The sequence below is a fragment of the Octodon degus genome, unplaced genomic scaffold (genome assembly GCF_000260255.1).
Source record: "Octodon degus isolate 3935 unplaced genomic scaffold, OctDeg1.0 scaffold00007, whole genome shotgun sequence".
Lineage (NCBI taxonomy): Eukaryota > Metazoa > Chordata > Mammalia > Rodentia > Octodontidae > Octodon > Octodon degus.
The window spans coordinates 511,052-522,757 of NW_004524583.1; the positions used below are offsets into that span (position 1 = coordinate 511,052).

An 11,706-nucleotide genomic window follows, 5' to 3' on the forward strand; every position below is an offset into this window, starting at 1 on the left:
TATATATAATTTTTTTCACTACAAAATGGTCCTTCATTTATGTCTCCCTTTTTTGTTTACTTTTGTCAGAGATGGGTGTTCCATTGCCATTCATATACTGTAGGTGCATGAATTCAGCAAAGTAATCCAATATAGTCCAGTAGTCTATAATAATAGTGGGTTATCCGTATAAAAATATGGACTGCTTCATAAATTTGTGGGTCATCCTTGTACACGGGTCATGCTAATCGTCTCTGTGTCATTCCAATTTTAGTATATGTGCTGCTGAAGTGAGCACTCTAGTTCCATTTCTTATTAAGTGAACTTTTCATCAGATGAGTGAGTGAGTGTGTGTGTGTGTGTGTGTGTGAATGTATGCGTGAGCACATATTTGTATGTGTTTAGAGAGATGCCTAGCTCTGTCTAAAGAAAATATGCAAGAGAATTATCCTTCAGAGAATGATGTGCAATATCTACTGTCACATGCCATCTTGGGTCTGTGATCTGCATTACACTACATGTGGTCAAGTGCACGTATTGAGTGTACTCTGATTTCACAGCAAGCTCAGTTTTCTTTGTATCCCACAGAGTCATCTTTAAAGTACCAGTGACTACCTTTTACAATTAGAGTTCTGATTTTTAACATATCTATGTGTGCATTGTACCTACTCAAATGTCTGCAAGCATTTCTAAACACTTTTGGGAACATCTGTCTTATGAAGTGGGTTCAGTGCCCACAGAGCTAAAGTAGAATATTTAATCAATGCCTTGTGGCACCACATTTCTGATTCTGGGAATGCAATTCATCTGGCTCCTAATGGGAAGCCATTGGGCTTTTTGTTGCTCTATGTGTGGTTTCCTCATGGTGTCTGATTTGATATCCTGCATGGATCTTTGTGGTTACAAGGCTACCATTGCTGTGCACAGATTTGCCGCCACTCTGCATGAGCCACAGCTTAGTCATGGCACAATGAAACTCCACTTTGTGAGGGAAGAAATTATTTTGCTTCCCTACACCATCTCAGCCTTCTAAAGTAGGCAGAACACAGCACCCACATTGTCTGGAGCCTTTTTCTTTCAAGGTGGGAAGCCTTCTCTCTGCAACCTCTTCAGCATGAATCTGAAGTATTTCTTTTAATCTGTGATATTCTCTGAGAGAAGCTAGAATCTTGGCTGAGGTGACCGAAAATTATCAATATATTATTATATCTTCAGTAATCATTTTAGTTTTCCAAATTATTGTTCACATTTCATTTCCATCTCTAACACTATCATCTCTAACACTATGAATTAGGTCATTCATATCTTTCAATGAATGTAAACACTATAGGCTTTACACATATTTGTAAGAATATTTTAGTGGAGGGATAGGGAAACTCACTAGGGACATTCCTTACACTAATAGTTATAATCAAGATACATAGTCTTTAAAAAAATAATGTTATCTTACAGAAGGATTAGGATTACAATGCTATTGTTTAAAGCTACAATGTTTCACAAAAATCTACTGCCTCTAGCTACTGGTAGGACTTACATCCTTACTCAATTGGAAGCTCCTAGACTATGCAGTTGTTTATGGCTGGTATCCCTTTCTGGCTGACTGCTTGGAAACAGTGTTACAATGAAACAACATTTGTTGACTATTTTGAGTATCAACCCAGAGTGTGCAGAAATCAGTCCTTTCCATAGTGGATACTTACAAAGCTTAGTTTTTCTTCAGTGGTTATGACTTAACTGCTGCAGGGTAGTTGGATATGTCCATGTTTTTCATCTCAGTGCCTATTAGATGACCTCTCGAAGGGCTGATCTGTGTCTTCACAGTGGCCCTTAACACATAAAAACAGATATGAAGAAGGTATTCTTTGCTTCATGAACTTTTCTTTTTCAGTCTCAGAACAAATAATGCTTTCTCACCTTCATATATTTCAGGGTTTGGTTTTGTTTGTTTGTTGGAGTCAGGGTCTTCTTACATAATTCAAACTGGTCTTAAACTCACTATGTAGCCCAGGCTGACCTTGAACTCACAATGATCCTCCTGCCTCAGTGTCCTGAGTGCTGGGATTACAGGTGTAATTTACCACACCCAGCACCTTCATACTTCCGCAAAGTTATCTCCCTCTTCAGAGCCAGGTATCACTCAATCAAGGAAGTGGTAGACCAGACAGAAAACAAATACCTAACCCAGGGGTATTTGTAATAATGTGATGCATGTCACACTGAGTAGTGTAGGGGATTTTTTAGGGAGTAGGAATGCTGTTAACATGGGAAGATGACTCAGTTTTCCTGGAGGTGGGTCTGTGGTAAGAGATTCCTTCTCCTCCATTAAGCATTTCTTGATTGATCTAGCCAGAAGGGCTCTCTTTCTCTTGAGAATATGGAAACTCTCATGTTTGATAAAATGAAGTAAATATCTACTTACAAAAGTGAAGCATGGTACAAGACATTTTCTACCTACTCTTTGCACTAGAAACTGTCATATTCCTAAACTGGCCTGGACAGCACAATGTCTATATGCCTGGGTGTGGACAACAGGGGGACATATTGTCTGTACTATCTACTTTCAATTATTACCATGTCCTACCTATTCTGAATGTTTGTGATAAAATATAGCCCTTCCCCAAATATTTTTGGTCTAGGTTCTAAATGATTTGTGTTACTGTTGAGTTTTAATAATTTGTATGTAAGCTTTGTGCTAACATATTTTAGTACATATCCCTTAATAAAATTATATTCTATATACATGTTAACTCAGAGAAATTCCTGGTTGCAGCATCTCTGTTAGTCACGAACACATATGCATGTAGCTACTTTTATTTGTTTGGAGAATAAATTCATCACGTTCAGAATCACTGGAGTTTATCCCCTGGATGTGTGGTACTATATATTTCTATATTCAAGAAGTCCTTTTTTTATGTATTTGGTACAGCATCTCACTACACAGTTTGGACTTATAGTGATCCTCCTGTTTTCAGCCTCCCCAGTGCTGGGATTACAGGTATGTGCCATTATGCCGTCTCAATGGCCTGCTCAGCACGCCAAGGGGTTGGCGATTAGGGGCAATGGCACAGCATGTGGTGCCAGGGATCAAACTTTGGTCCCTGTGCTTGCCTAAGCAGGTGCTTAGTCCACTGAGCTATCTCACTGGCCCTGAAGTCCATTTTAAATAAAAAAATAACAACACAATGATTATAGAGGCAAGAGGTACATCAGAAACTTTTCTTTCTGTCTTTGTGTGCAGCTGTGTTGGAATTTATTTGTCTTTAATGTTTAAAACAATAGAACAGAGAACAGGTTATGGGTTGCAATATTTTTACCTGGAAACTTAGTTCACACATGGAGTATTTTATTGGTTGATATTATTTTTAAAGACTTCATGGTTTTAAAATTGCAGAGTGAATTAAGTAAACTTTACATTAGTGGTACAATTTAGTAGTTGCCCTAATTATAATATGTAGAATTTTAGTTTTAATAAAGATTCACTTGTTAGTTTAATAAAATTCACCTATGAGTTAGTGGATAATTATTTTTATAAACTACTGTATCACACTGTATCATACTGCTTCAAAGTGTATACCATTCAAATTACTAAGTAGCTGTGCATTTTCCTTTTTGTATTCTGGTACTTTTCAAATGTTTATTAATTTTCACATTTGTATATATAAAATTTAATGCAAGAAAATGTTTTCTAGCCATTTCAAGAAGTCTTTTTTTCCCCACCTTATGATTGTTTCTGAAAATAATTTTCAATATGGAGGCAGGGGTTGCTCAAAGGTACATCCTGGGTCTCACACACCAGGCCATAGAATATCCATGCCATACATATGCAGGGTTGTCTTAAGAATTTATAAAACAAAGCTTTCTAATCTATAGTGACATGAAAACAGATATTCATCATATAAAAATAAGTAGTTGAGGTTTTTTCCTTTGTAAAGATTACTTTTGGCATTGAAAATTCCCTACTGTCAGATATGAATGTTGAAGCAAACAGCGGGAGAAATAATGAAGGGGAGCTGGTAACTGAGCCACAACCGAAACAACTGATTTTCATCCCTTATCAGAACATGTTTGATACAATTCTCTTGGGTCCTGAGTGTTACAGGACGGATGTACGTAACTCAGACAGGCAGAAAAACTTGTTAATGCACTTGTCAGATGGAAAGCTATAATTGTGCCACTTGATTCACTGAATCATCCTTGCAAACATTGGTTGTAGTTTCTGAGAGACAGGAAGTGTAACATCTTGTTTGTGCACAGAGGGAATACCCTGATGGCTTTTTAATGCCTGCAAGCATTATTGACTATGTACTCTTTCAATAAAGAAAAATCCCTGTGCCGGCTGGTGAGTCAATCATCTGTGTCATGCTGATTAGAATGTTGAAGAACTACAATGGTGTTTCCATAGCCACTCTCCAACTCAGGGGGACCGCTCCTGAGACCAGGCTGCTCTTCCCTCTGCCCCTCATCAGCTGTGTGCACTCCTCCCACGCATGTGATTTCAGGACACCGAAGAGAAGACACGGTTTATTGTGCTACTAGCCTCAGCTAATAGTTCTTTGCCTCAATAGTAGAGCAACATTTTATAGTCAGGATAGAAATTTTGAACCACACATGGCTTTACACTGCAAGTCACACTTTGAAGAAAGTGAAATTGTGTGTTTGTGTGTTAGGAGTGATGGGAAAGAAGTTCAGCACTTTTGTTTCACTCCTTTACCTTAAATTGAAGAAATTCAGTGCTGTTGAAATTGTATGACTATCCTAAATTCAAGCAATGTATTAGCCATCAAGGGAGTACTCTCATTTTTAGCCATTTCCATGACTTTATAAATGTCCTCAACATTTCATATTACATTTTCTCACGGTGGACAGGAAAAGTTAAATTTTTCCCACCCCTGGTATTTATTACATTTATTCTGAAACAGCCAGTGGTTTTGTATCTCCTGCAGAAGACCATGTATCAGTTCCTTGAATTAACCATGAGAGTTTTCTGGACTGAAAGCCTTTGTTTTACATTGCTTTCATTCCTAAAATCTCCTTTTGGGCATGGTGACACACACCTGCAACCCCAACACTTGGAGGATGAGGCAGGAGGATTGCAGTGAGTTCTAGGCCTGTCTGGAACTGCAGTGAGTTCTCATATAGGTGCAAGGTAGGTCTGAAGTACATAGTGAGATCCTATCTGAAGAGAGAGAGAGAGAGAGAGAGAGAGAAAAGAAAAACCTGTCCCATGTCAACTCTCTGATTATAAATGCAGTGCTTGGTCCCCGAGGTTCAGCTCAAAAACAAACTTCCCAGGAAAGCTTAGCCCCAAATCCCTGGCTGAGGTTAATCCTATGCATAGCCATTCGAGATGGTTTGTGTATCTTTACAGAGTTATTTTGCCATTCATCATGCAACCTTGTTTCTTTTTAGAAGACAAATCCCCCCCAAAGCAGGTGTCATGTCTTATATTTTCCTATGTCGTCCAACCATCACATACAAGTCTCTAAACACTGGTTTCAGCTCAGGTAAATTTGAAAGGAGAAAAGAATGTTAGATAGAAAGTTTCTTCCAGAAAAGTGACGCCCTTGTTAGGTAATATTTTCTCCCAATTAGAAGGAAGCTTCCTGAAGATTAAATACCATTGTCTATAACTGTCTTATTTTTCATAATTCTGGTATAGTTATAAGCTCCATGATCTAGTGTTGACTTATCCATGAAATTAAAAGGGAAGCTAAGAGGCTATGTCAGGTAACAATGTTTGAGAGCAGGGTTTCACTTGGCCTTTGCCTCCAGTCTCCTTGTTTCTTTTTATCATAAATCTAACCACATCCAGTTATTTATTGCTAGGTACTTCCTTGTAGGTAAACTGTCTTACTCTTTCTGTTCAACTTTTTGAATACTTAATCACTATAATTTAGTTTTTGATTTGCTTTCATTTTTATTTTGAATTTTTGAAAGCAACTGAAACAGGAAGTCTTAAAGTAAACTTGTTTGAGAACTCACATAGTTTTCAATAAGTAATCAGAGGTTGGTAACGTTTTCTGCAGGTCTCTAAGTCTTTATCTGGCTCCTAGAAATTAAATTATACTTCAGTTATTTGGAACCTAAGTTGATAAAACATGAATAGTAAGAGATTTGTTAGGTATTAAGAGATACCTAGGAGTGAGAACATTCATAGTGGCAAGGGTATAAAATTAGAGCAGCACACTCTTGTAAGTAGAGAGGTATGTGGCACTCAGGGCCAAAACCTGTCCTTATTTATTTATTTTTTAAATTTTAATTTTATGTATTTAACACAGGGTCTTACTATGCAGCTCAGACTCATAGTGACCCTCCTGTTTTCAACCTCTGCAGTAATACTGGGATTACAGGCATGGACCACCACATCTGGGCTCAGTCACCAGCTCAGCATGCTGGATCAAACCCTGGTCCCTGTGCTCTGCCTAAGCAGGGGCTTTATTCTGCTGGGCTGGCTTGCTGGCCTGACAAAACATTTTTTGAAGTAACTTTTCAAATATATTTTTTTTCCTTTAGTTAAACAGATTGCACACTTTTTTGCCTCAAAAATTGAAACACTGAAACAATTTAAGGTCATTAAATATTGGCTTAGTCTTACCACTATGGACATAATTATTGCATTCTTGTAATCCTAGCACTCTGGAAGGCTGACAGTTGGATCATGAATTCAGTTTCTGCTTGAGCAACTTATGAAGACCCTCCCAAAATTAAAATGAATGAATTAGTTAATTAGAATGTTTGAGGATGTAGCTCAATAAGGAAGCCCTGGATTCAATTTCTTAAACAAACAAAAATAAAAGTAGTAATATGAACTAATGGTTAATAAAATATAGAGTAATGAGAAGAGTATGCCTTTAAATATTAATTCTCTTAATTATTAGCGTATTACTATAGGCAAGCTCTTTACTTCTTCATTTTCTATAAAGCAAGTTTTTATTATTATATTATTTTTCTTGAGAAAAGTAATTGATTTGATGTTTATATAAGCAAATATTCAAAAGAGTAAATAAAAATATTTTATATACTTCTTATGTAGCAGGCGTTGGGCTAGTGAAGTCTAGTTACTAGAAAATATTATCTAGGAAAATTGTAAAATAATACTTGAGAAATACTTGTCAAGCTATGTTGGAGTGGCATAAAGAGAATCCTTTCAGAAGAACAGATTTTATTTTAATTTCTTTTCATCCTTTAGGGGAGCAGTCCTGTGCTGTACAACTTAACATTAGGAGACAGTCAGAACACACTGTTTCAGCAAGAACATCTTTTCAAATGGAATGCCCTGTGAGATACTGTGGCCACAGACCTAACGTGACTTGGTGCAAGTTGAATGGAACAAACTGTTACCCTTTTGAGGACAACCTTCGCCTATACACGAGTTGGCAAGGAGGGCTCAATAAGTCGATTTTTATGCTACATTTTGAACCAGTGCTTCCAGGTGACAATGGTTCATACCGCTGTTCTGCAAATGTCTCTTCTCATCTCATTAATTCCCACTCAACAACCATCCATGTGACAGGTAAGTTCTTGAAATTTGCAGCATATAATGTGTTTTTTCTCATCACATTTTTAGGGAAAGGAAGATCCAGTTTCTCTAATCACTAGGTTAGAGACTGAGCACCCATATTACTCCAGGTCTACCACACACTCACAAATTATGTGCATTAATGTACATATATCTGTATGTATGTGTTTGAGCTGAGTGAAGTAAAGAACACAACATATAATGAAAATTATTGTCTTTAATGATTATGAGCTCCATTTGATAAGTCCAGAGGTGTGTTACTATAACCGGAAAAATAGTACAGCAGCTGCTAGATGAGCCAAAGAAGAATAAATTAAGATTTATTGGAGTTGATAAAAAAGCAGAAGATAACAAGTTATATGAAGGTACTCTTCACAGTTGTCATGGAAACAAAAATTCCCTGGTAAAGAAAAATAATTTGACATGCAGATAAGTGAGGAATATAGAGTTGTACTTAGCAATGATTAAAAAAATCTATGATAAAATCAAGCATATGATAGTCAAGATTCCAGAAATTCAGCCCAAGAACTGACTCTTAAAAGCTGTGAGGAAAAAGAAACAAGTCCCATCAGGAAAGCCCATCATAATCACAACTGTCTTCTCAGCACAAACACTCAAGTCAAGGAGATCTTGGAGTGAAGTATTTCAAGTTCTAAAGGAAAACAAATTTCAACCCAGATTGATGTACCCTGCAATACTATTTTTCAGAACCTATGAAGAAATAAGATACTTCCATGACAAATAGCGTCTGAAGAAATTTATGACCATCAAACCAGCATTCCAAAATGTTTTGAAGGGCATTTTAGAAAGAATAACAAGGGGTACAATTCCATGAATCTCAACAGAAGATATCTACCAGGCAAGACAAACTTTTAAACAAAAGGAAGAGGAAAAAGAGGGGGACCCAATAACAGGAAATTAATATGACAAAGATAAGTCAGTACATACCAGTTACAGCCATCAATGTTAAAGGTCTCACTCATTAAAAGAAACAAACTGACTGAATGGATCAAGCAGCAAGATCCACCAATACACAAGAAACACATTTAATTCAAAAAGAAATTCATGGGCCAGTCAGGTAGCTCAGCAGGCTAAAGCACCTGCTTAGGCAGAATGCAGCAGCTGGGGTTCGATCCCTGGCATGCCGTGTGGGCCCTGCCCCGGGCTGTGCTGAGACATTGTTGAGACGGCGTGGTGGCATGCACCTGTAATCCCAGTTGTTGGGAGGCTGAAAACAGGAGGATCACTATGAGTAGGATCTACATAATGAGACACTGAACACCCTGTAGACCTTGTACCAAATACATAAAAAAAAAAGATGAATTCATAGGCTGAAAGTCAAAAAATGGAAAATAATACTCCATGCAACAAGAATCCAGAAAAAAAGCAGGGGTGGCTATTCTATTTGAGTACAAAGTAGATTTCAAGCCAAGGCTAATTAAGAAAGATAAAGAAGGCCACTATATCCTTGAAAAGGGAGCAATCCAAGAGGAAGAGATAACAATCATAAATATATATGCAACCAATGCACCCAACCATATTAAACAAATATTAATGGGCATGAAAAATCAAATAAACACTAATATAATTCTATTGAGGAATCTCAATACCCTACTGTCTCAAAAAATAGATCAACTAGATAAAAAATCAACAATGAAATATTAAAATTGAACCAAAGTTTTAAACAAATGGTCTTAGTAGATGTCTACAGAGTGTTCCACCCCACAACATCAGAATACACATTCTTCTCAGTTGTACAAGTGTTGATCTCCAAAATAAACTATATACTAGCTCAAAGAACATGTTTAAGTAAGTGCAAAGGAACTGAATTTATCCAATGTACATTGTTAGACCATAGTGCAATGAAATTAGAAATCACTAGCAAAACAATACACAAGAACTTCATAAACACATGGAAAGTAAATAGTACCCTCTTGAACAACAGATGAAAATTAAAGAAGAAATTTGATAGTTTCTACAATAAATGATAATAACAATACAACATACAAGAATTTATGGGACACAATGAAAGCAACTCAAACAGGGAAATTTACAGCAGTGAATATGCATATCAGGAAAACAGAACAAGCACAAATAAACAATGTAATGGTGAATCTCAGACTTCTAGAGAAAAAACAGTAGATTAAGCCAAAAGCTCATATGAGGGATGAAATTATGAAGATCAGAGCAGAAATTAATGCATTGGAGACTAAAAATATAGAATGAATCAATGAATTGAAGAGTTGGTGCTTTGAAAGTTTCAATAAAATTGACATACCCCTATCCAACTTTATCAATAAAAGGAAATAAAAAACCCAAATCCATGAAATTAGGAATGAAAAGGATGAAATCACAATGAACCCTGCAGAAATCCAGATGATCATCTATACCTACTATGAAAACTTGCATTCTATAAGATGGAAAATGCTGGAAAAATGGGCAGATTCTTAGACACATATGGATTACCAAAGATAGATATAAAATTCCTAAATAAACCATTATCAATCAATCAAATCAAAGATGCAATTTAAAACTCACCAACTAAGAAAAGCCTAGGCCCTGACAGATTCACTGCTCAATTCTACAAGAAATTTAGAGAAGACCTAATACCACTACTTCTCAAACTCTTTAAAGAAATTGAAAGGGAAGAAATATTCTGAAATTCATTCCTGGAAGCAAGCATTATACTTGTTCAAAACTGGAGAAAGACCCAAATAAATAAAGAGTATTACAGGTCAAATTCCCTATTGTGCATAGATGCCAAAATCCTCAGTAAGATACTGGCAAAGAAGCAAAGCATTAAGAAGATTATACCCATGACCAAGTAGGACTTATCCAAGGGATGCAGGGATACTGTGACATACATAAATCAACAAATGTAATGCCCCCATATTAACAGAGCCAAGACAAAACCATATGATCATATCAATAGATGCAGAAAAAGTTTTTGAGAAAGTTCAACACTCATTCATGATAAAAATCCTACAGAAAATTGAAATAGAAGGTCTTTACCTCAATCTGATAAGAACCATCTGTAACAAACAAGCATCCAACATTATACTAAATGGACAAAAACTGAAAACTTTCACTCTAAAATCAGAAGCAACTATATTGAATTATTTCACTGAATTCACGCACCTACAATATTTAAACGACAATGGAATACCAACCTCTGACAAAAATAAACACAAAACGGGGATATAAATGAAAGACCATTTTGTATCTGTATATACAAAATAGTTAGGATAGATATACAGCTACTTTCGCTTAAGACAATGAGAATAAAGATTTGTACGAATAGTGTTTGGACAGGATATTATGTCTGCATCTTGTACTATGAATAACTACCACAAAGACAACAATATGTGATGTCCTACTAACTTGTTTTGAAACTGTCTCATTGCTATTTCTTCCTCAATAAAATTAATAAATAAAATAAAATCAGAAGCAAGACAAGGTTTTCCACTTTCTCCATTCTTACTCAATGTAGTTCTGGAAACACTAGCCAGAGCAATTAGACAAGAGAAATAAATAAAAGAAATAATGATAGGAAAGGAAGAAATTAAGTTGTCATTATGTGAAGATGACATGATACTCTACATAGAAGGCCCTCAAAAATCCACTAAAACATTGTTAAATTTAATAAGAAAATTCAGTTTCATAGCTGGACATAAAGTTAACACTCAAAAATCAATAGCCTTCCTATACACAAATAACAAACTCAATTGAGAAAGAAATTGGGAAAACAACATCTCTCATAATTATATCAAAAAAGAGAGAAATATCTAGGAATTAATCCAACAAAGGATGTAAAAGACTTCTACATTGAAAACTATAGTACTCTGAAAAAAGAGATTGAAGATATATCAGAAAATGAAGAGATAACTTTTGTTCTTGGTTAGAAGCACCAATATAGTGAAAATGGCCACACTTCCAAAGCTGTTATACAGATTTAATACAATTCTAATTAAAATTCCAATAGCGTATCTCACAGGATTAGAGAAGACAATCCTAAAATACATTTAGAATAAGACCTAGAATAGGAAAGGCAATTCCAGGCAACAAAGGAAAGACAAGGGACATCACAATCTCTGACATGAAATTATACTATAAAGCTATGGTGATAAAAATAGTGTGGTACTGGACAAAAAAAAAGACCCAAAGATCAATGGAATAGATTGAAGATGTAGAAACAACTCCAAACATAC

The 11,706-nt window shown here is 35.9% G+C and overlaps 1 protein-coding gene and 1 non-coding gene across 2 annotated transcripts in view; one reads left to right on the forward strand and one right to left on the reverse strand.

Annotated features, from left to right (window-relative positions):
- The window catches only part of Btla (B and T lymphocyte associated), a 39,756-nt gene that overhangs the window by 14,202 nt on the left and 13,848 nt on the right, over window positions 1-11,706 (forward strand). Inside the window, exon 2 of the mRNA XM_023701941.1 lies at window positions 7,169-7,492. Within this exon, the coding sequence (XP_023557709.1) occupies window positions 7,169-7,492 (324 nt within the window). The remainder of the gene's footprint in view (window positions 1-7,168; window positions 7,493-11,706) is intronic.
- Window positions 171-277, reverse strand: LOC111813389. Its single transcript, XR_002818666.1, has one exon. It is a non-coding gene; the product is annotated as a U6 spliceosomal RNA (small nuclear RNA).